Source organism: Pelodiscus sinensis, chromosome 20 (assembly GCF_052426305.1).
Source record: "Pelodiscus sinensis isolate ZL-2025 chromosome 20, ASM5242630v1, whole genome shotgun sequence".
Lineage (NCBI taxonomy): Eukaryota > Metazoa > Chordata > Testudines > Trionychidae > Pelodiscus > Pelodiscus sinensis.
In genome coordinates, this window is record NC_143071.1 from 28,666,930 (window position 1) to 28,692,308 (window position 25,379).

Consider the following 25,379-nt stretch of genomic DNA (forward strand, 5'->3'; position numbering starts at 1 on the left):
GAATCAGGATGTATCCAACCAACCAAAGTATCCCTGTTAAAAATGCTGGGCTGCAATGTTTAGATGAGGCTCTTCTATCTAACCCTTCATAGAACTGCTGTGGTCAAAAAGCCCAGAGATCTTGATCCCTTTAGGGTTTTTTGGATATTTAGCCCCTTTGGACACTTAAGAAGTTTGGGTCACATGCTTGCCCATATAGGCTTTAGAGATTAAGTGTCAACCTTCCTGGAGTTCCCATCACTCCCCATCAAACAACCATCCACTCTCGCCCTCACTGAAAGAGTTTTTACTTTTTATTTTCTAGCTGAAGTTTTACAACCTCCCAGCTTAGTGTATGGAACAAAACTATTCCAATAAAAGCAATTCCCTAGGAAGCTATATTGAAATATACCTGCTGCTGGCAAATCATCTTCAAACCTGATGGCAAGTGAGAGACTCCCTAGCAACAGGAGAGCCAAGCTCCCCCCATCACTTAATTACCAAAGTAAGCAGTGCCTGTGAGAATCTCATACACACCAGGGGGCACCCTCACTTGTGAGACCCTCATGGCTTGAGTGTGTATTGAGATCTTCGCTGTACTGCCAAGTGACTCAAGTACTTGAGCACTGTGTCTTATTCCACATATAAAAACTGTATATTGGACCTTTTCCTTCAAGGAAATAACTCCAGCATGATGGGAAACAGGCCAAGCCCTCTTGCTGGATCATAATCACAGAGATTGCAAAGATAATCCAAAAGCTCAGTCTAGGGAATTTGCCTAACTCCTACAGCATTGTGCTTTCTTGTGTTGGGATCTCATCAGAGCCCCCAAAGGAAATGATGACTTTGTTATGCTAGGATATTTAGCCATCTCATTCCAAGTTCAGCTGAGCTCAGCCCCTGGAGCCCACGGGAGATACAAGAGAAACAAAGCCAGAAGCTTTCCGAACAGGGCTTTCATTTCTTCAGCATGACCAGCGTTATCCTTAACCTCTGTGTACTCATGGCTTATTGTAAATAATTGACAAGCAAGAGCAAAAGCAAAAGCTTATGAGGCAGAGATGAATTTGGTCCTGGGAGACCCCACTAGTAATGATGGAAAAGGAGGTCAAGAAATGCCTGGATGAAGCCAATACTTCTCTTCCTGTGAGCTGCTATATAGGGGTATGTCTACACTACCTCCTAGTTCGAACTAGCGGGGTAGTGTAGACATACCCTAGGGCAGTAACTGGAGAGACTGACAAACAGCTCCTCACATGTCCTTCTGCTTGGGGATTTAACCATAGGTTCACCTCACATGGCACTCCAGCTAAAACCAGAAAGCTGTACAGTAGCTTTGAATCTGTACTGATGTTTATAGGTATTAATTATGTATAGTTGTATATGATGTAGATAAATTATAAATTATTTGTATAGATGTAATAGATTATATATATTGGAATGTGCAATCTTTTTACTTGATTAAATGATATTAAAAAATCAAATGGGTGCCAATTGCCACTGTGTGTGTGTGTGTGTGTGTGTGTGTGCGCGCGAGCGCGTACACGGGGAGATGGTCTGCCTAGAAAGAGGTTACTTATCAAGTAACCAAGTAAGCGTTGTCCTTCATGTCTTTCCTCTGCTGCTCCTGCTCTGAGACTGTATACCCAGCATTAGGGCATGGAATCCACTACCAAGCAGTTAGCCCTCTGAGGAGTAACAGAGGTCTCTGGGCTCCAGTATTTAGAAGCAAGAACGCAGAAGACCCCAAGAGTTTTCTCTTTGCTTGGAGATTTTAATGGAAATGCCCAGAATTTAAGAGCCAAGAGAGGGCTGGTATTGTTTACTGGGGCAAATACCCCACACACAGACATTGAAAGAGTTCATAGGCACTGAAGAGCTCTGTTACGGCATCTGCTGGCAACTACAAGGTGTGCCAGGCTCAGCTAAGGCTGGACCCAGTGGGTCTCACTGACATAAAGGACTGGGGTTCTTGGAAGAAGGAGGAAAGGAGCCCAGGAGAAGAGACTACTTGGCCACAACATCCTCTCCTAAGAGAACTCTGCTAATAAACAGTGGTTCTTAACCTGGGAGTAATTACTCCTTGAGGGTTAATTTGGCAAATTTTAGGGAGCAATAAATGTAACATACAATAGGTGTTCAGTTTTGTTCAACATAATGTATGCGAAAAAATACAATACAAATGATTAATGGTAATTTTCTTTTTGTCTATTGCCATTTAAAAAAGAAGGGGTAATTTTGGTTTATTGGTTAAGCTTAAGGGGTAATCGTGCCAAGGAGGTTAAGAACCACTGTCCTAGAAGAACTTGGGATAGATCACAGAAGTGCAGCAAGAGATACCTCAGATCAAAGGGCGGGTACTAGATCTCCATGAGGAAGGCCCTGGAAAGTGTTTGATTGCTATCAGACCTGAAAATGGGCTGCAGGAAAGGGCCTAGAGCAGTGGTCTCCAACCCTTTTACACCCAAGATCACTTTTTAAATGACAGAACAAGCCAAGATCTACAGCCCCATCCTTCCCCCAAGACCCCACCCCTTCTTTGAAGCCCCGCCCCTTCCTTGAAGCCCCGCCCTGCCCTCTCTAATCTCCTCCTCTCCATCACTTGCTATCCCCAACCTTTATACCGCTGCTTTTTATCCCCAATTCTTCTGTAGAAAGAGGTTTTTCCAACATTTGGCCTGTCTAGACTGAACTAAATGTCAAAAAACCCTTCTTTTGAAAGCCCCCTTATTCCTCGTGAAAAGAGGAATAGGGGGGTTACCGAAAAAGCATGTTTAAAAAAAACAGAAGAACAAACGCATCCCTGGATGCAGAAGAGTTTTTCTGGGATATCTCTGGAATCCTGAAAAACTCCTGCAGTCTAGCCTTACCCTCGCTGGGTTGAGACAGGATGTGTAGGCTCTGGGGTGGGAATGAGGAACTTGGGTGTGGGAAGGGGTGAGGTGTGCAAGCTCTGAGAGGAAATCTGGATGCAGGAGGAGGTGGAGAAGAGGACGCTGGCTCGGGGAGGGGACTCCAGTGTTGAGATCAGATGGAGGGTTGGGTTTAGGGTTAGGGTAAGGCTAAGCAAGCCACAGGCTTGTGAATGTGAGGGTGCAGACATTTGGGTTGGGGTATGTGAGGGGCTCAGGGCAGGGGGTTCCAGTGTCTGATAGGCTCAGATGTAGGGTCTGGGGGTGTGTGCAGGAGTATTACGAAGCTGTGGCCAGATGGGGGCTTGGCCCCAATTGGGGGTTTGTTGGCCAGGCTTCATTTTTAAATAAAATACTATGTCAAACACAAAAAGTTTCTGCATTGCCTTTATTTATGAGAAGGGCAGGGAACCTGTTTTGAGTCAGGGGTCACTGACCCACAGAAAAGTCAGTTGGGGGCACACAAGTGAGATGCAAAAAAAAAAACACCCTCCTCCAACTTCCCCTGCTCCAAGCCTCACTAATGTGGCCCCAACTGTGCTGGTGGGGGCAGGGGACATGGTACTGGGGAAGGGTGCTAGTGGGTGCTGGGGCAGAGGACAGGATGCCAGTGGGGGCAGGGTTCCGTGGCGGGGGACAGGGTGCCAGTGGGGACAGAGTTCTGTGGCTGGGGGCAGGGAACAGGGTGCTGGGAGGGCATGGGACAAGGTTCTGCAGCAGGGGACAGGGTGCCAGGGGGGACAGAGTTCTGTGACAGGGGACAGGATGCCAATGGGGGGAGAGAGTCCCCTGCACCCGCCTCCTCACGGGACTCTGCCATCCGCCCCGCCCCACCCCCAGAGGAGGGAAGCCCTGTCACACACCTCCTCTGGGGCAGGCACGCACCTCCCACAGAGCAGGGAAGCCACCGTCGTGCGCCCCCTCTGGGGCCGACACCCATGGAGGAAGAAGTCCTGATGCGCACCTCCTCCGGGGCCGGCATGAGCCTCCCACGGAGAAGGGAAGCTCCCGTCACATGCCCCCTCCGGTCCCAACTTCCCCTCCCGCGGAGAATGGAAGTCCCAGCGCATGCCTCTGGGGACTACCCTGGTAAGTTCCTGGCAAGCCACAGACCTGGGGCAAGGAAGCAGCCAGTGCATTTCCGGAACCCCCAGAAGTGATGCGCAGCTGCATGACTTCTGTCTACCCTGCGGGAAGCTGCCACTACCTCCAATGTCGCTGGAGGTAGGAAGTGGGGCTTCTTGAGGTTGGGGGGAACTTGGGGGGCCCGGAACACCTCACGATCGACTGGTCAAGGCCTCGCGATCGACCAGTCGATCACGATCAATGGGTTGGTGATCACGGGCCTAGAGACTGGCCAAGGAAGGAAGAAGTCTGGGAATGTGTTAAAGGGTCAAACTGAGCAGACTTGGCTGAGAATAGAGGCTGGATACATAAAGCTAACAGGTAACATTTTCAAAAGTGCTTAAGTGACTTAGAAGCCTAATTCTCAATTTCAAAAATATTTTAGGAGCCTATTGACTTTCAGTGTGACCTAGGCATCTCATGATGGCAACTACTCATTGCCCAGTATGATCATCTTCCATGGAAGTTGTGGCCCTTCAGGTGGCTGATAAGGGCAATCCTTGAACCACCAGTTTTGTTACAGTGAGGACAGATGTTTCCAGGTACAGCTGGAGACTGTTCACCATGACTATTAGCCAGTCTCCCCTTCCTCCTGCATCTCTTCTCCTCCTCAGCTTGTTGGTGGGCAAATTCAAAATGCAGGGAGCCATTGCACAGGACGTCTTCCATTTTGAGCAATGCTGGGCGAGAATCTCCCAAGTGTCAACGGCAATGCTGCACTTCTTTAAGTTATCCTTCAGCAAGTCCTTATAATGCTTCCATTGTCCTCCCACGTTACGTGCCCTTCTTTCAGCTGAGAAAACAGGGCCTGTTTTGAGAGGCTACGGTTTGGCATCTAAACGACTTGACCCGTCCAGCAAAGCTGCTGATGGATGATCGTTGTCTGGACACGGGTGGTCTTGGCCTCTTCCAGGTTAGTGCACCTGCCTACCCACTGACTCAGGCATGGAAGCTGCTTAAGGCGAGAGCCACCCAGAAATGCAGCGCTAGTGATGCTAAGCATCGCCCCCCCATGTCCAGAAATGCAGCGCTAGTGATGCTAAGCATCGCCCCCCCCATGTCCAGAAATGCAGCTCTGGTGATGCTAAGCATCGCCCCCCCCATGTCCAGAAATGCAGCTCTGGTGATGCTAAGCATCGCCCCCCCCCATGTCCAGAAATGCAGCGCTAGTGATGCTAAGCATCGCCCCCCCATGTCCAGAAATGCAGCGCTAGTGATGCTAAGCATCGCCCCCCCCATGTCCAGAAATGCAGCTCTGGTGATGCTAAGCATCGCCCCCCCCCATGTCCAGAAATGCAGCGCTAGTGATGCTAAGCATCGCCCCCCCATGTCCAGAAATGCAGCGCTAGTGATGCTAAGCATCGCCCCCCCATGTCCAGAAATGCAGCGCTAGTGATGCTAAGCATCGCCCCCCCATGTCCAGAAATGCAGCGCTAGTGATGCTAAGCATCGCCCCCCCATGTCCAGAAATGCAGCGCTAGTGATGCTAAGCATCGCCCCCCCCATGTCCAGAAATGCAGCTCTGGTGATGCTAAGCATCGCCCCCCCCCATGTCCAGAAATGCAGCGCTAGTGATGCTAAGCATCGCCCCCCCATGTCCAGAAATGCAGCGCTAGTGATGCTAAGCATCGCCCCCCCATGTCCAGAAATGCAGCGCTAGTGATGCTAAGCATCGCCCCCCCATGTCCAGAAATGCAGCGCTAGTGATGCTAAGCATCGCCCCCCCATGTCCAGAAATGCAGCGCTAGTGATGCTAAGCATCGCCCCCCCATGTCCAGAAATGCAGCTCTGGTGATGCTAAGCATCGCCCCCCCCATGTCCAGAAATGCAGCGCTAGTGATGCTAAGCATCGCCCCCCCCATGTCCAGAAATGCAGCTCTGGTGATGCTAAGCATCGCCCCCCCCCCATGTCCAGAAATGCAGCGCTAGTGATGCTAAGCATCGCCCCCCCATGTCCAGAAATGCAGCGCTAGTGATGCTAAGCATCGCCCCCCCATGTCCAGAAATGCAGCGCTAGTGATGCTAAGCATCGCCCCCCCATGTCCAGAAATGCAGCGCTAGTGATGCTAAGCATCGCCCCCCCCATGTCCAGAAATGCAGCTCTGGTGATGCTAAGCATCGCCCCCCCATGTCCAGAAATGCAGCGCTAGTGATGCTAAGCATCGCCCCCCCCTGTCCAGAAATGCAGCTCTGGTGATGCTAAGCATCGCCCCCCCCCATGTCCAGAAATGCAGCTCTGGTGATGCTAAGCATCGCCCCCCCCCCCCATGTGCAGAAATGCAGCGCTAGTGATGCTAAGCATCGCCCCCCCCCCCCCCATGTGCAGAAATGCAGCGCTAGTGATGCTAAGCATCGCCCCCCCCCATGTCCAGAAATGCAGCTCTGGTGATGCTAAGCATCGCCCCCCCCCATGTCCAGAAATGCAGCTCTGGTGATGCTAAGCATCGCCCCCCCCCATGTCCAGAAATGCAGCTCTGGTGATGCTAAGCATCGCCCCCCCCCCCCATGTGCAGAAATGCAGCGCTAGTGATGCTAAGCATCGCCCCCCCCCATGTCCAGAAATGCAGCTCTGGTGATGCTAAGCATCGCCCCCCCCCATGTCCAGAAATGCAGCTCTGGTGATGCTAAGCATCGCCCCCCCCCCCATGTCCAGAAATGCCCTGGGATGTGCAAAGGGTGACAGGGCCCCTCACAAAGGGGTCCAGGAAGCGGCAGGCGGCGCCACTTCCCGCCACCCCGGCACGTGGTGCTACACGAGGGCCAGCACCGCCCTCTCGGCCAGGGGGGAGGGGCATGTGGGGCCCTGCAGTTTGAGGGGGGAGGGGCGGTGTGCACCAGAGGGGAAGGATGTGGGGGAGGGGCGGCGGGCTCCCTGCCCCAGGCTGCGGGCCGCTCTAGCCCGCGGGCGGACGCCGCTCGCTGGTCGCTGGCCGTCTCCTAGCAGCAGCGCCGGCCCCGCCCCCCCGAGGCCCCGGAGTAGGTGTGGGGAGGGGCGCGAGCGAGGCCCCGCCCCCCGCAGGTGCAGGTGGCGCGTGTGCAGGGCGTGGCCAGGCGGTCCCGCTCGGCACAGCGCGAGGAGCTGCCCGCGGCCCTCAGGTACGGGCGGGAGGGGGCGCCCGGGGCGGGGGGGCCGCTCTCGGGCCCCCCCGCCCGGCTCCGTGCGGCCCGCCCTGGCCACGCGCCGGGGTCCCGATCCCGCGCTCTGGAGCCGTCGGCCGGAAAAACCCCGAACCCCGCCCTGAGGCGGCCCCCGGCCCCCCCCTCGCGCGCCAGAGCTGGGGGGGGGGGCGAGCGGCTCAATGGGCCCGCCCGCGCTCTGGGGGCGGGGCATAAGGCAGGTGCAGGAGTTGGGGGGGTGAGCGGGGGGGGGGGGGGAGCTGATGGTCCAGCCCTGTGGGGGCGGTTCGTGGGGGGGTGCTGATGGTCCAGCCCTGTGGGGGAGGGTTGGTGGGGGGGTGCTGATGGTCCAGCCCTGTGGGGGCGGTTCGTGGGGGGGTGCTGATGGTCCAGCCCTGTGGGGGAGGGTTGGTGGGGGGGTGCTGATGGTCCAGCCCTGTGGGGGGGGTTCGTGGGGGGGTGCTGATGGTCCAGCCCTGTGGGGGAGGGTTGGTGGGGGGGTGCTGATGGTCCAGCCCTGTGGGGGGGGTTCGTGGGGGGGTGCTGATGGTCCAGCCCTGTGGGGGCGGTTCGTGGGGGGGTGCTGATGGTCCAGCCCTGTGGGGGAGGGTTCGTGGGGGGGTGCTGATGGTCCAGCCCTGTGGGGGAGGGTTCGTGGGGGGGTGCTGATGGTCCAGCCCTGTGGGGGGGGTTCGTGGGGGGGTGCTGATGGTCCAGCCCTGTGGGGGGGGTTCGTGGGGGGGTGCTGATGGTCCAGCCCTGTGGGGGGGGTTCGTGGGGGGGGTGCTGATGGTCCAGCCCTGTGGGGGGGCTCGTGGGGGGGTGCTGATGGTCCAGCCCTGTGGGGGGGGTTCGTGGGGGGGTGCTGATGGTCCAGCCCTGTGGGGGGGGTTCGTGGGGGGGTGCTGATGGTCCAGCCCTGTGGGGGGCTCGGGGAGGGGCGCAGGGCTTGAGCCCCAGGCAGTTCCCCGTGCCGGGGGGGGGAGCGCTGAGCCTTGGGGGCTGGCGGTTCCCCATCCCTGCACTAGCCTCCTGCTCCCCAGGCTCTGGAGTAGGGATGCTAAGAACTAGTTCACCCCCGCTGCCTCTGTCCAAGGGGGGCACTTCAAAGGGGCAGCGCCACATGGAGCCGGGCGCTGGGATCAGCAGTGCGGCACTGCCCCTTTGCAATGCTGTGGCAGAGTTTCAAAGGGGCAGCGCTGCCCTATTGACTAATGGAATAGTCAGTGCAAATACCTCCTGATACTTAACATCCTTATTCTGGAGTACAGCTAGTCTGGTCTCTCGGTCATGCACCTGTATAACTTGTTAGTTAAGGGAATTATTTTTGATTCACAGTGAAGTAAGCGTGACCAGATTCAAACCCTAGATCTCTATCACACACACAAACACTCTGCTTCCTGCTCTCACCACCATAGAAATAGTGTGTAAGTTGCGTAGTCACATGCGTTCTTATCATTTATCAGAATGGAGGTGGTGCGCAGTTCTTTTACCATTTTTCCTTGAGAACTACCACTTCTAAACAAATAGTAAATACTAATGTTAATAATCCTCTGGACTCAGAAATCCAAGTTTGCCTCTTTCCATAGTATCATTCTGCCCTGCCAGCTGCTGGCTGTGGAGAATTTAAAACATTTCCCGATGCATTTAATTTCTAGCAAAACTACAGAAAAATGTTGTTGAATCTCCTTTTTTAGGAAAATTCAAGTCGGTGTGCAGTGCGGATTTGTTAAAGGAAATTGCAGAATTTATGTGGAGCTCTGGGTAGCATAACTAAATAGTTTGAAAAGTGCTTAGATTTGGCACAAAATACAATGAAACTGAGATGATTTTCCTCCTCATTGATGCAAAGCGCCATTAGTGGAGCTTTTCAAAAGAGGAGCTGCAAAACTGGCTAGATCACAAATAATAAGATATGGGGACAGCATTTCTTAAGTGTCTTTTAGCTTTGTTACTGTAAACTGAAGAATGGGGAGAATACCTGAGCTTTATTATGTATTGTGTTGTTACCAATTGTTTTGATAGAATTGGAAATGGTATAGAGAAGGGCAACAAAAATGATTTAAGAGTATGGAGCAGCGTCTATATAAGGAGTGATTAAAAAAAACTAGGACTTTCAGCTTGTAAAAGAGACAACTAAGAGGGGGATGATAGAAGTTTATAAAATCATGAATGGTGTGGAGAAAGTGAATAAGGATGTGTTGTTTACTCCTTCACATATCACACAAAGCAGGAATGAAATTAAAATCAACTAACTCACAAAATCAATTACTACTTCACACAATACACAATCAACCAGTGAAACTCATTGCCAGGGGAGAATATGAAGGCCAAAAAGAATTAGGTAATTTAATGGAGGACAGGTCCATCAATGTCTATTTCTAGGGCACTACCACAATTCATGGTTCATTTTGGTCTGTTTTATAGTCATAGCTTAGTAAACTTAATTTCAGATGTTTACATCTGAAATTCGATGGTCTGTAACCATAGGGTTCCTGACTGAAAAGTGGGCTGCAGGATGTCCAAAGCTCTTGTATATTTATGTGTTGGAGTAGAGAGTCATGGGATTGCCACCCTCACTTCTGCATTGCCCTGGGAACTGGCCTGGTGTGGGGAGAGGTACCCAGAGCTGAGTCTGATCTTCCCCCAAGAGCCATGCAGAGGAAGAGGAAATCCTGCCCCTCCCACTCATTAATTAATTTAAAAGTAGCCATTGGTCTACAAAGGAATTTCACAAGCCAATTACAGAAAAAGTACAGAATTGACCTTTACAGGCAGTCCCCGGGTTACGTACAAGATAGGGACTGTAGGTTTGTTCTTAAGTTGAATCTGTATGTAAGTCGGAACTGGCGTCCAGATTCAGCCGCTGCTGAAACTGACCGCCAGTTCTGACTTACATACAGATTCAATTTAAGAACCCCAAGCTTCCCCAAGTCAGCTGCTGCTGAAACTGATCAGCAGCTGATTCCAGGAAGCCTGGGGCAGAGCAACTCTGCCTTGGGCTTCCTGTAGTCAGCGCTGGTCAGTTTCAGCAGCGGCTGACTTGGGGATGCCTGGGGCAGAGCAGCTGGGGTGCTGCTGGGTTGCTCCAGTAGCACCGCTCCTTGGCGCTACTGGACCAACCCAGCAGCACCCCAGCTGCTCTGCCCCAGGTGTCCTGATTCAGCCACTGCTGAAACTGACCAGCAGCGGCTGAATCAGGACCTGGGGCAGAGCAGCTGGGGTGCTGCCGGGTTGGTCCAGTAGTGCCCAGAAGGCGCTGCAGGACCAATCGGCAGCGCCCCAGCTGCTCTGCTCCAGGGTCCAAAACAAAAGCCTGGTCTGCTGGGGGGGGGGGGCACACTAGCCACGCCCCCCCCCCTCCCCAGCAGACCAGGGATACGGGAGCAGAGCCGCAGCGGCAGCGGGGTGCCGCGCCTCTGAGGCTTTGCTCTGGCAAAGCCTCAGAGGCGCGGGACCCCCCGCGGCTGCGGCTTCAGTCCCGGTGCCTGTGGTCTGCTGGGGACAGTCCCCAGCAGACCACAGGCACCGCGCCTGAAGCGGCAGCAGTGGCGGTTCCCCGCGCTTCTGAGACTTTGCTTTGGCAAAGGCTCAGAAGCGGGGGAACCCGCCCGGTGCCCCTGGTCTGCTGGAGACGGTCTCCAGCAGACCAGGGGCACCGGAGCAGCTTACGAACGGGGCTTTCTCGCCCCGGAGCTCGCAGGTAGCAATCCGCTACCTCGACCTCCAGGGCGAGAAAGCCCCGTTCGTAAGTGCGGATCCGACATAAGTCGGATCCGCGTAAGTCGGGGACTGCCAGTATAGGCAAATTTGACACACATTCCCTAGGCTTGAACAAAAACATTAACCGGATGTTGCATTATAAAGCTAGCCTTCTGTGCATTTAACACTTCCAGTCCACTCAGTCTCATTAGCACAAGTACTACAATTGACAAGTAACTTTTTTTTGTCCCTTCTTTTTCTGTTATAAATTCTGGGTTCCTGATATTTCCAGTCCACCTTCCAGCTGATTTGAAGAAGTGGGTTTTGCCCATGAAAGCTCATGATACTATATATATATTTTTATTAGTCTCTAAGGTGCCACAGGACTACTTGTTATCCCTGATGTCTGTAACTTAAAGACACTTCATCAGATGCAGCTCCACTTGATATGAGTCTAATCTTTTTGTGAACTAACTTAATTTTAAAATATTTTAATGTAAACATTTTGGAGCTTGGCATTTGAACTGCCAGGCTATAAGTAGTAAAATATTTGACTTTCTCTTCTAACATCTTACCTGTTGTTTCAGAAATACTCAAAAAGGGTTTGTTTTTGTTATTCATTTTCAGGTCCCATTCGGAAAGTATGCAACTGAAGCCATGAGTACAAATAAACAGTGGGATGTTAACAAAGCGCTGGCTGTTGCCAGCCTCTTCCATTTTCTTTACAGTGCAGGAAATGCCTGTGTAATTCCATTTTTAACTCTTTACTTTCGGCAGTTGGGGTTAACTGCCCCTTTAGTAGGTATTATCATAGGAATTAAGCATTTAATATCATCTCTCTGGGCACCACTCTGCTCCTACTTTACAAGGAGCCACAGTAAAAGAAAAGTTCTCATTACTGGATCTTTGCTGTGTTCAGTAGGAACAGGCTTGCTGCTTACACTTGTCCCACACTTGAGCAAGGACGTCATGTACAAATATTGTAATATAAGCCAGCAATCGAGCAGCTTCGCGAATGCAGTAGAGGTGCCTGATCTGCGTCTAAACAATCCGAGTGCTGTACATCCCAGTACAGTTACCAATAAAGAAATGGTGTCTGCAGAAACGCTAAGACCATCTACAAATGTTTTGGTGACTAGTGCAAAACCACTGATAAGTTCAGCTTTCCAAGAAATGTTTACCTTTACAGATGCATGGGAAAAGAATGATGAAGGAATTGGTGAAGTGGGTACAACTGCAGACTATTATAGTAATAGGCCTTCTGGCAAGATAGCTTCTTCTGTGAATGTAATTAACCAGATGATACAAGAACTTGAGACACTCACTTCAAATGAAACGCCAATCCCTAGGTTTAAGAAGGAAACCAAAACTCCAGAGATTGGGCTGAATGTGAATGGTAACCCCGAGAAAAACCTTTCAGTGGGTGGAACTGCTGAGTTTTCTTTATTTCAAACAAACCAGCATCCTATTAGTGGAGCTTCTTATGTTTCTGAAAATCTGTCAAGTCGCTGGGAAAAAGTTCAGGATGTCGACTTGGAGCTTTTACAAGGTTTTAACTTTCTTGACCGTGAGCACCAGATTTTTCTCATGGTGCTAGGCGCTGTTGTGTTTTGGGAGCTGTTGGCTGCACCTCTCGAATGGATGGTTGATGACAGCCTTTATGAATATCTTGACTTTGTTGATGCAACTGACAGATATGGGAAGCTTTGGATTTGGAGTTATTTGGGGGCGTCTGGAGGAGTCTGTGGTGTCACCATATTTGTGGATCAGTTGAACTGCTTCCTCAGTGCTAAAATCTCTCGTCTCTCTGTACACTTCTATGGCTATGCTGTACTGATCACACTCACGTTGCTCACCAGTGTCTTTCTTCCTATCCATGTTTCCAAGAAAACAGAGCATGTGAACAAAACTGTCAAAGCTCTGAACCTTATTGGAAGTGATGGCCGAACAATTCTGTCTGCTGTCACCGTCTTCCTTACAGGAGTCATTGGCTCTACTGTGCAGAATTTTCTCTTCTGGCAAATGCAAGACCAAGGCAGCAGTGAAATATACATGGGTCTATCGGTAGCTATTGGACTGATTGCTGAAATTCTGCTTTATACCTGCAAAAGCAAGCTGCTAAGAGCTCTCTCAAGTAGTGGTACTGTTGCACTGAGTTTAAGCTGCCTTTCAGCACAGCTTCTATACTATTCATTCATATGGAATGCATGGTCAGTTCTGCCTATTCAGATTTTGTGTGCCTTCAGTAATGGTGCCTTATGGTGGGCAATTAATATGTTGGTTGACGATGTAGCCAGTCCTGGGACAGAGAGATCTCTGCACGTCGTCCTCCAGGGCCTCTCATATGGCTGTGGAACTAGCCTGGGAAGCTTTGCAGGGGGATTTGTTGTGAGTAATTTTGGATTGGCAGTTCTGTACAGAGCATGCTCTGTAAGTTTGGCACTCTGGTTAATCTTGTTCCTGATTGTCCAATCTAAATTGCCTCGGCAGAAAAAAATTAATTATTCTCGTCTCCTGGCTGCAGATCCTAGTGATGTGAGTGACTCCGATGAGGAGAAGGAAAGGGACTGGCTGATAAAAGCTATGAAAGATGAGAACTTCAATAGGAATTGGTAACTTCATCACATTTGATCAGCTAATCTGCAATAGAACAAATTCAAAGTACACAGGTGAAATTATTAGGCAGGTGGGAAAGAAATGCCCAGAATGACTAATAAGTCCTAAGCTGTGGAATATACAGTGTACGTATTTGCTTGGAAAGCCATGTATGAAGTCCATGTTTGATAAATCTTTTATTTTCTTAAGATTAATTTATAGTGAATATTTGTAGCATTTTTTTAACTTAATCATTCCAAAATCCATGTGAAATGCCTTTTGAGGTGCACATTTGCTAAAATGAATGCAGTTTCATTTTTAATTAAAGGGCAAAATGTGGATGCACTTGTCTAATAAATAATTTTAAATACTTACACAGTCAGTAAGGTGCCACCCTCCAAGACTGTCTTGAGCCAGCAAGGATCATTAATGAAGGAAACCTCCTCCCCCACCGTTTTATTTTGATCTCCAAAATCAGTTTGCTGTCAGGCTTAGTTGACAGTGAAAAATTATATTGGATAGTATACTATACTGTTACATCCCTAATCTGTACTAAGTAGCTCTGCCAGCATAATTCATGTTTATGATGGCAGTGCAGTCTAGCAGGTAGACCACCAGATGGTTTCAAAAGGCTTGGTTTCCTCTGTCACTGGTTTGCTGGATGACGTTGGGCAAGTCACTTTTCCTTCCAGCCACTTAGTTTTCCCCGCTTGTAAATGTTACTGACCCTCTTTGTAAAGGGCTTTGAGGTCTGTGAATAAAAGGTTTTATATAAGAGCTAGGTATTTATGATGATTTACTTAGTAGTATAATTGTCTAGATGGCTGTGAAGACAATGCTAACAAATAACTGAGCTTCCTTCTAGTCATTTTTAAAAAGAGGTGGCTGGAGTACACCCCCAAATGTTGGCTCACTGAGTTCAACATAGCATCATGTGGCTTCCCTTATCTTTAACACATCCTTGGGTTTTGAGGACCACCTGTCTCATCATGATCTGAGTAACCTCCATTTGGATCAAGATACAGTAATATGTGCTGGTGACCTGTGTGTGTACTTATATTGTGGTCATCACAAAAGTGCTTAGCACTGGGCTAAAGTGCTACCATTGAAATCAATAAGACCATTGGCTTCTTGTGAGAGCACAATTAGGCCCAGGTTTTTGAAAATCCCACCCATACTGTCCCTATCACTGGAGTATTACAAACCTTAATAAATCATCTTTGTAAGGTTGGAAAGTAGTATCATCTGCACAGAAAGATGGGGTGACTTGCCCAAGGTCACACCAGTGTTTGTGACAATGCTGGGAACTGATCCTGGATCTCCTAAGTCTCAGGCCCTGCTGTAACCACAAACTGTATCTCCATATTAAGGACACAGATGGATAGAACACCATGTTTTTCTATCTTTCAAGAGACTGCTGCTACCTGCTTTGTTTTGTGCAAGTTAAAGATGGCAGTTTTTACACCTCTTTGATTGGGTTAAGTTTGGGTAACCTGTGTTTTTAAAATACACTATTTAGTAGTTGCATTTGAACAGAAATATATCTGAAGTTCTAAAAAGCAGGTAAATGAGTCATTTTACAAAGTCCCCTAGATTTGTCCTGTTACAATCCTAAAAGCTTGCAAATTCCAGCATAGTTCTCCTCTTAGGCATCTACAAAACTAAAAATTATTAAGCTGACTTCACCAAAAGGCATATACAGGTGACCCCTGACTTGCAAAGCGATTGGTTCCCGGGGAAGCGTCGCAAGTCGGGGGCGTCGTAACTCGAACCCTCATTGACAATAGGCGTTGTACGCCGTCATAAATACAGGCCAAGGATGTAAGTCAGGGGTTTTCAGCCCCTTACAACTATTTTTTAAAGTGCAGAAGTGCAAGGGGTTGCAACTCAGGCAATCGCAATTTGGATGTTTCCTGTATTAGACCTCACAAAATGTGGGCTGTGAGTCTTGTTTCCCTTCACAGTAAAGTTACACGGTGCCAGTGTGGTACTTCTCTCGTCTTTCAGAAGTTTACATCTCTCCCTTGTAGAGGAATAGGGATTAATACTTAGTGGCTGCGTCTAGACTGGCATGATTTTGCGAAAGTACTTTTAATGGAAAAGTTTTTCTGTTAAAAGTATTTCCGCAAAAAAGCGTCTAGATTGGCACGGATGCTTTTGCGCAAAAAGTGCTTTTGCACAAAAGCATCCGTGCTAATCTAGACGCGCTTTTGCGCAAGAAAGCTCCGATGGCCATTTTAGCCATCGTGCTTTCTTGCACAAAAAATTAAGGTGCCTGTCTACACTGGCCCTCTTGCGCAAGAATACTTGCACAAGAGGGCGTATCCCTGAGCGGGAGCATCAAAGTATTTGCACAAGAAGCACTGAATTCTTACATTAGAACGTCAGTGCTCTTGCGCAAATTCAAGCGGCCAGTGTAGACAGCTGGCAAGTTTTTGTGCAAAATCTTGCTAGTCTAGATGCACCCAGTGGGTGTTTAGATACAGTTTGCCAGTTCAGGGTTAAAGTTTTACAAACTATGAGAGCAGTAGCTCCAAGCAAACTAAATATTTTGGCTCGTTTAACATGCAATAGAAATGGGACCTTGTGCAAGAGTTGTAAATAAAATAATAAATTGGACTGGACTCAATGAATGTTTGACCCAATATCTTCCTAACTCAATAAGAGGTGGTACATAAGTATCCAGCAAGGAAAGTGGGTAGTATCCAGTGGTATTTTATTGCTAGTTACACATCAGTAACAACTGATCTGCACATCAGATAATGTCAGCCCAACAAACTGACTTCAACTTGTTGGCACAGATCCATTTTGCCTTGCAGTATATTCAGCTAGAATTGCTTTATATATAGAATTGTACTAGTGCCAAGAACAACTACAACTTACTTTTTTTCCCCTTCTGATGGACAAGATAATGTTATGATCTCATAGGAATTCAAACTAAACAAGCTGGGAGCAATTTTAGTGTCAAAAGAATTTGCATCTCAGTCCTATTATCTTGTAATACCTCATGAGCAAGTGGTGATCAGTAATACTTAGCACTAATTACCTTTTAACTGGAGCTCTTTTTAAAATAAGTATCTGACACCAACTGTATGTAAAATAAAGAAATTGCAAGTGCAGTATTTAAAGGGACAGTGACTGTTAGCCAGTTTGATATGTGGTGATGTCTAGATAGAGAACTTAAATTAGGCTCAAAATGTAGTAAAAACAAGTTTTTGTAAAACCCAAGACGAATGTAAAACTGGGCTTTGTAAAGTCCAGTGAAGAGTTTTTTAGATTTAATAATGCAAAAAATCTGGAAGTGAAACTGACTTAGGGTAATATCTGTTGTGGATAAATCCTAAGTCAACTACCTATTCTACTTAAATCTGTGCAACACCCTGATGCAAACTTTTCCTCGCCCCTTTCTTTTCTTGAGGCTGTCTGCTATCTTTGCAGCACTGCCAGCTCCAGCAATGAAAAGTGAGGGTCTGAGTGCTGAATAAGAAGTGATTCTCCTGCCCTTCTGAGGCTTAACTGGCTCATTCTACAACATTCCCAGGTCCCACTATCCCGCAGAGCAGGGGACAAAATTTAATTGTGCTTGATCATCACTTAACTTTTTTAATTGTTTTTTCCCCCCCTGTAATTCTATTTGCTTTAATTGGCTTCTGACATACCCCCTGCATTCTTTTAGCAGTTGTAAACCTTGTCAAGAATTTTAATCAACTAAATTGCCATTGGATAGAGCAGGCATTCAGTTTCTTTTAAAATAAGTGAAGAATAGCTATGCTGTGTGGATTTAGAAATACACACTCATCAATAACATGTACTTAGATCACCTACTAAAAGCCCCAAATTATTAATGAAATGTTTTCCTGTTGCACTGTCATTCATTTTTGTTTACAGTATTAACAGCAGTGTCTTATAAGGTACAAGAGATAATTTTGTTGTGCTCTACTTGGCACTAGAGAGACCGCTCTGAAAGCACTATATCCAGTTTGGGCCATCACATTTTAAGAAAGATGTGGACAAATTGAAATCCAGAGGAGATCAAGAAAAGTGATAAAAGATTTAGAAAACCTGATATATGGGGAAAGGTTAAAAAGCTGGATATGCTTTATCTTGAGGGAAAAAAACTGAGTGAAGGGCTTGAGAGAACTGATAAGTCTTTGAATATGTGAAAGGTTGTTATAAAAGAGGATGGTGAACAATTGTTCTTCATGCCAACTGAAGGTAGGACAGGAAGTAATGGGCTTGATCTACAGTAAGGGAGATTTAGGTTAGTTAAGTAACTTTAAGCACGGGAATAGTCTTTCCAAGGGAGATGGTTAAATCCTTGTTTTGTGAGGTTTTAAGAGCAGATTAGATCGATTTTACTAGGCAAGGCCTCAGTCACTCAAGTCAGCAGATTGGTTGTGCAAGAATGGGCCAACATTCTCAGTTTGCTGACTCTTGCTAATCTTTGAACCCTGTGGAATATAGTGCAACCCTGATTCAAATAACCAGAATTTGAATATTTTGATAATCACCAAGAGCTAGGAAAATGACTTTCTACAACATTCAGAGTGCTAGCTTTTTCACTGGTGTCCTGTACAAACAATGTAATCAGAACTGAGACACGCAGCAAACTTTTCCTTTGGTTTCTGTCATGTGGTTTACATTGTCTCAGATTTCCTTAAAATTTCAGGTTCCAGCAGAAGTACAATCTCAAAGCAAAACTGAGGTGAAGTTGTCAATTTGACATGCTTTTGGCTCAGAATTGTAAGACTTGTCCTGCATGCTCCAGAAAGATTAGTTAGAATCAGCAAACCTTTCCACAAAGCTTTCTTTCACTGTGGAGTTTGCAATGAAATATAAAGCCAGGTGAGTTTTTAGAAAGGATTTCAGATTTTGTAATAAACACTTTACCCAGCTCTGTTTGTAACAAATACATCTCTTCTAGTCCATTTCATTTAGCTGTAACTTCAAAAGAATGTCAGATGTTTTCAGCAATATTACATCACAAATAGGAATATTTGCATGTTCCAAAACTTAAAAATTGGAGCTCTCTTGAATCTGTTCTCTTTTATCCTGGAATATGCTGCCTTTCAGACATCTTGTGCACTTTACCAGCTACTGCTAAGACTTTCCATGTTCCCCTACCAGTAAAGGAATTTGTGTCTCAATTATATGGTGTTCTGAGGGCTGTGTGAATGGTGTGCTCCAAATCAGATTTAACCATTTTTAAGTGTGAAATAAGATTGAAAGTTGGTATTGGATTGCTAATATTGCAAATTCTCCAGATGGTACCTTCTGTATGCTTCATAATTGAAGATGCTTTGTACACACTTTCTGAGATATTTAGCAGGTAAGTGAACATGTAGTTAACTAATACAGGAGATAAATATTGACTGAGATGGACATCAATATTCACTCTGAGTTCTTGAAGCTTGTTAAAAATGAAATCAGCATACAGTATACATTGCCACATTTATTCAAGTAGACATGTTTATAAAGAAGTCTCAATTCAGTGTCCCCTTGTTTAGGGGAAGAGTGTCGGTACAATGCTTAAACCGACTGGCTTCAGTCTCCATTGGGATCTCTGGACATTACTGTAATGCAAACACTGGTTTTTATGTCCCAAGTCAAAGATGCATGTAAATGAATTTTAAAAAGCCTAAAATGCTAATCGATTATGACCTAAAAATAGAGGCTAGATTGAGGCACATTTACAGCTTTAATCTTAATATCATAGTAATATTTAGAATGTGTTCTGCTATGACTATGGATTTCTAGTAGGCTGTGTCTACACTGGCATGAATTTCCGGAAATGCTTAAAACGGAATACTATTCCATTTTCAGTTTTTCCGGAAAAGGAGCGTCTACATTGGCAGGCTGCTTTTCCGGAAAAGAGCCCCGATCGCCATTTTCGCGATCGGGGCTTTTTTCCGGAAAAGACTACTGGGCTGTCTACACTGGCCCTTTTCCGGAACAGTGTTCCGGAATAAGGACTTATGCCCGAGTGGGAGCAGAATAGTTTTTCCAGAATAGCGGCTGATTGTGTACAGTAGAGCATCGTTGCTTTTCTGGAAATTCAAGGGCCAGTGTAGACAGCTCGCAGCTTATTCCGGAAAAGTGGCTGATTTTCCGGAATAAGTGGCCCAGTGTAGACACAGCCGTACTGTATAACAGTTTGCTTTCTCCATCTGTCCAACTTCCTTCTCCTACAGTCTCTCTCTTCGCTGTAGTGTCTAAGACTGCCCCCTTCTGTCTGGCCCAGCAGTCTAATGGGGAGATAATGTGAAATGGCTAGTGAAAATTATAGTCGTATGATCCAACCAGCCAGGAAACAGAACTGCATATATGTGGTTTCACTGAATATAGGATGACTTCAAAAACATCTGTAATTGACCTCTGAGCCAATCATGTTGCTCTTATTTGCATATACAGTACAGTTAACAATGGTTCAAGAGTTCCTTACTGTTGATCCCTGTGAAGTTTAAGCAATAGAAAACAGCTGAATTAACACAGCGGGAGCCAAACATGTATTTTATAGTTCTTCCACAAGAATAGATCAGGTTCATCAAACTGAACAGAACTGGTAACACCTGCATGTAGAAACCTTGATTTTTGGCAGGTAGCCATCACCATCTTGGATTGCACCTAGTAATATATTTGATTGTGATGATAGGCAGAAGTTTAACAATGTGGTGGTTTATTGACAGTACATGACCCTCGTGTCATCGTGGAAGCATTTTTGAGTGCTTTGATTCTTGTGTATTTTGTTGTGTGTGCCCAGAAGCTATGTGAAATGTCTTACTGTCTATTAAAGAGCTCTAAATCAGTCTGTCTTACTGTTTTCCCACCTACAGTTTAATTTTATGTAAGAGCTGCTAGTCAATTCCAATATCATAGAGACTGTTATTTTTTATTGAATTGGACAATGTACTTTTATTGAATTAGACAATGTCCTTTGTACTGGACAACACTGTACATGAACATCTTGTTTTTTTAATAGATGTAACAATGTACAGAGAAATAGTTGGGCTTTATTCAGTTTCACTGAAAGTAAATTTGTTTTATGCAGCCTAATATAAAAATCCTTTTAGAGCAGGGTTCATTAGAGACTTTTATCCTTGAATTCTAGGACTTGGGAGGCAGTACATGTACAAGACTTGCCATCTTATACCTGAGAATGGATTTGCACAGGGCATGCTGACTGAAACATAAATGTGCTGATCTGTTGCTGCTTGACTTCCAACTAACCACGAGGAACATCCAACACATTTCAATGTAACTTTTTTTTCATTTGAAATCACTTCTGTGTTCGCTTTTGCAGAGTGGCTTTATTTGATTATGACAATGTGTATTGTGGAGCAAACTGATCTTTGTGCTTTAACTGCATCATAAACTCAGGCATGCGGCTCTTTAATTGTTGCTAAATTAAATCCTGTATTTTTCATAAAGCATAACATAAAAGTCTAAAACATTCTCATTTTGGCCAACAGTGATTTACATTCCTGAAGGTGAGAGTACCCTTGTAAATCTCAATTCTTCCGCTGATTAAACAGTTCACACTACTATTTTTCCCTGCAATACAGAACAGTCAAAACAGATCTGAGGTGACTTCCATTGAGAGCTCACAAACATCTGATGCTCTTCATTTAATGAGTTGAGTCACAAATCAGATGCTTTTTCTTTTGCATTTTCTGTGTGTAATTGAGGTACAATAATAAGCTGCTTGATTTAAAAGACAAATTGAAGTATAAATAAACCAACAGGTGTTGTACTTATGCAGGAAACAGCCATTTCCTGCCTCTGCAGAGATTGTTTGCCTCATTAACAATAAATGATTAGACTGAAAGTTTAAAAGTATAATGCAACTTATACAATCTTTTGGTGCATGAACTGAGAACTGAACAGCTCATGAAAATCCTGAGATTATGTATTTAAAATACCTCCACAATCTCATCAAGGACCACATACTGCATTCCTTAATGCCCTAAATGACTGTGTTAATACGGTACAGGTGATAATACTGTATTTGCAAATCATGGATTATTGAAAGGGGGAAAAGGCAGCATGGTAACTGCTGTGAATAATTGAGTCATCCATGTTGGGTTCTGCTGCTGTCTTTGGATTTGCAATCAATATTTCCAGAATCCTCTGCCTTTCGTTTGCAAGCTGTATATTTTTGCTGCCAACGTCTGTTTGCACTGAGTTTACAAGCAGAATAAATACCTTTTAATTCATCAGAAATACTGTTTAAAATCCTCGACTGACTCGGTTTCTCTTTGTTCTTTGTGGGTTACTTGGTGTTTCTGGTTTTACTTTCATGACTTCTGCCCTTTGAACCCTCCTGGCTCCTAATGGTTCTCAGTATAGCCATAGGGCTGTGTTTTTGTGTGGGTGTAGTTCACTCATGATGTTCTGGATTCAAGCATAGTAATGTTTAAAATAAATCCATCTTTTCAGCCACACTGTGCTGGTGTTGGACACCCTCCACCCGATACTCAGCTCTGCAGCCTCCGGGTGGGAGTATCAAAGCACTTAGCCAACAGGACTCGTGCGCTTATGTCACTTAAGATGCTTTTCAAAATCCTAGGCCACAACAGCCCTCATCTTCAAAATCTCCCTGCAGCCAGTGGCGACTGTGGTCAATGTTTTCACAGGTAGGCTCCTAACTAGGAAGTTTCAAACCCCTGCAGCACCTATTGGCATGAATGGACATGCAGCATCTCTGAGAAAGAAGACACTTATTTGGGTGTCAATATGTATTTGTGTGGCTTCTGGGCACTTGGATTTGAAAATACTGGTCTTGTAACACTGTATCTGAATCAGGATCACTAACCTATTGCTATGATGGAGCTGGGTAGCTCCAGGTCATTTCACTCTGTTGTGCCCCAGCAGTACCTGCATGCTGGTTCTGCAGGATTGCTTCAGAGAGGAGTCCGCACAGCCTTCACTTCCCCCTTGCCCTGCCCACGTGCTGTTGCCATGTTCATCTTTCTCTGCCTCCCTTAAGAGAGTGGAGGTTGCTTTCCTCAAGAGCCCCATCCCGTGGTTTCCCCTGATGAAACAATCCATTACTATTCAGTTTACATTCAACTAAACACAAGTATTTCTTGGACTAAAAAAGAGATTGATGCTAAATGCCTGAAATGTAGCTGTAATGGATGGTTTTTGTCTCCCATCTATCCATTTATTCACTCAAGCTTTTCTGTTGAACTCTCCTCTCCATTGTCCGAGTCCTCTCAAACGCTAATGGATTTAGCTTCACAATATTCTTGACAGCTGGGTCAGTGTTCTCTGTGCTTTACAGAGGGAGAAAGAGGTACATAGAGGCGAAGCAACCAAACTAAAGCCACACAATGGGCATGGTCTGCAATTACACCCAGATCTTATGAGATCCAGTCCAGTGCCAGATGATCTTTCCCTGGCTCTGAAATTTAAAAAAAATGCTAACACGTCTGTCTGCATGTCTCCGTTTCCTGTATGGAGTGTCTCTCACCTCTGGGAGGGAACAATTCCCTGAACACCAGGTTGACATGCCCCATTCACACCTATTTTTGAGGTACACTGTAAAAGATTACAAGAGCCTCCCTTCTTGAACTTGGCTGGAACACAAAAGCAGAAGTGTGCGTGTGTATATATAAATCACGATATAACTTTAGAGATTTGTGGCTCTGTGTCTGTCTGTTCAAGAACTCCTAAATGGTTAGGATTAGGAGCATCATTCAGCTCCCTCATCCTAACTTAAAGCAAAGTCAAGATTTGGTTGTGCCAGGAAAATGGGATTGCCTGAAATTTGATTGTTTTCCATAACAGGGAAAGGGAGGGGCGGGGGGGAGAGAAAGGATGTGATACTTAGTAACCACTGGGAGCAGTGAGCATAGGGGTGAACTAAACTGTAGCGTGACCCCTGGGGGAAGCTGCACCACCAAGAGAGTGGCCTGCTGGGGATAGGGCTTGCTATCTTGCTTGTCATCAGCCCAGGTAAGTGCTCTCCTTCCGCAAACCCTTCCCCCACCCTCGGCCCCAACGCCACCCTGGGCTGGGGCACCCCAGCGGGGAAGGTCTGCTTGGACCCTCTACCCTTCCAGGACGAGTCTGGGCTTCCCTTCCCAACCCTGGATCCCCCCAACCTCCATCCCCAGGCTGGGCCCCCTGAACCACCAAGCCAGTTGTGACGTAGTGGGGGTACTTGCTGGGCTGTGGTGACCTCTGCTGTCTGGAGCAAGACCCAGCAGGGAAAACTTCATTATGCAAAGGTGATGCCAAACTTGTTGAACCAGACACCCCCCATGGAGAGGAACAAAGGAAGGTGGAGGCTGCCCTGGCTGGGGGGCAGGGCTGGAAGAGAGGGAGTTAGTTGGTGTCTGGGAGCATGGAGGAGACAGCCTAGGGAAAGGGGCTGGAGTTTAGGGGCCCAGTCTCCCCCCATCTCAAGGGGGCCTGAGGCATCCTAGCCCAGCTCTGGGACCAGATTACATCTGTGCTGTGCTGGATCCTGGAGAGGCAATAAACTTCCTCTATTCCATGGGCTGGTGCAGTCTGTTTGTGCCATTTCGGGGTGCAGGAGACGGGGGGACCCCCAACGTGCTGTCACACCAGTCTCTCACTTCCTGTTCCAGGCCCCCTGCTGACCCCAGACCAGAGCTGGGGAGCATTGGCAGAAGGTCTGTGTGGCCTTCCTCCACCCATGAGCCAGACCCAAGGAATGTCAGGTAAGTCTTCTAGTAACTAATAAAGGGCATTCTTTTTAAATACATCTTTGGGGCTTAGCCTTGTGTTCTCCCTTGTCCAAACAGAATATTGGGCCTTTTCTAAAGGGTAAGAAAAAGGTATAAGAAAAAATCCTTTTGAGTGACACATTATATAGTGTACAGTCTGGATCAATGAATGGTTTTTTTCTCCTCAGTTTTTCTCTCTAGGGTACCTTTATACTGCTTTGTTTTCAAATAGCTTTCAACATGTAAGTTACTCCCAGTTCTGTCATGTGAGTGTTCTAGCGAGCCACTGATGAATTACACTGCAGGGCAACACTAATACGTTCTTAGTCCTAGACATGAATGTCTGGCCCTGTTCTGCTCCCTCCTGGACAATACAAGGTCATATAAAGTCTGTCACTATTGATAGAAAATATGTACAAATCCTATTACCCCAAATGGAGTTTCCAAAATTATTTAGTCCAAATACACTATTTTGGATTTAAAAAAAAACAAATTTATTAACTACAAAAGATAGATGTTAAGTGACTATAAGTAATGAGGCATAAAAGTCAGAATTGGTTACAAGAAAATAAAAATAAAGCACAACTGACCCTTAACAAGCAAAATGAATTCAATGCATAGATCTCTCTCACCATGTTTCAACAGTCTTAGTGACTTGAATTTTAGTCAGAATCCATCCCCTGCTTCTTTTACTCTTCAAGTATTGCTGATGCTGTGGGTAGAAAGAAATGCAGAGAGAATTTGGGTTGTCTGCTCTTCTTTGAGAATTATCTGCAGCTGAGGTTCACAACGCAGCTGGTCTAGGTGAATGGGACCCTCCAGCTGTTTCTTTGTCAAGATGTAGATTTTTGCCCACATCCTCTTTCCTGCCTAAAAGAATGACTGCCTAATTGGGTGATGGTCCATTTGGTTTTGTTGACATCTAGCAGAGACATTGGCTACACTTTTGTAACTGGTTAACTGCTTTATGGCTGCTCTCACAGATTTGAAACATCTTAGTAAGACTATACAGAGGAATCTTTTAACGTTACATGCAGTACTATCACATATTTTACCAGAACAATAATGATCAGCAAATTATGAGTTTTGAAATGATACTTCATAAGGCATACATACTTTGTACAAAATTTATTATAGTCCTGCAAAAAGAGTGAACACAGGAGTGCAGGCTTTACATTCATATTTCTAATCAACTCTTTCCTGTACAACAATTAAATCCTAACCTTTCTGCAAAACATGATCCAGCCCAAATGAG

At 46.4% G+C, this 25,379-nt stretch overlaps 1 protein-coding gene across 2 annotated transcripts; it reads left to right on the plus strand.

The window, feature by feature from the left end:
- Positions 1 to 6,983: 6,983 nt before the first annotated feature.
- MFSD6L (major facilitator superfamily domain containing 6 like) lies at positions 6,984 to 21,666 on the plus strand. Of its 2 annotated transcripts, XM_075903472.2 has the most exons (3): positions 6,984 to 7,112; positions 11,463 to 13,045; positions 20,539 to 21,666. In XM_075903472.2, the coding sequence occupies exons 2-3, from the start codon at positions 11,493 to 11,495 to the stop codon at positions 20,582 to 20,584; spliced, it is 1,599 nt and encodes a 532-aa protein (XP_075759587.2). In that variant the 5' UTR covers positions 6,984 to 7,112; positions 11,463 to 11,492; the 3' UTR covers positions 20,585 to 21,666. The 2 variants fall into 2 exon arrangements, with proteins under 2 accessions (XP_075759587.2, XP_075759586.2); XM_075903471.2 differs by lacking the exon at positions 20,539 to 21,666 and having other exon boundaries at positions 11,463 to 14,207.
- Positions 21,667 to 25,379: the final 3,713 nt, after the last annotated feature.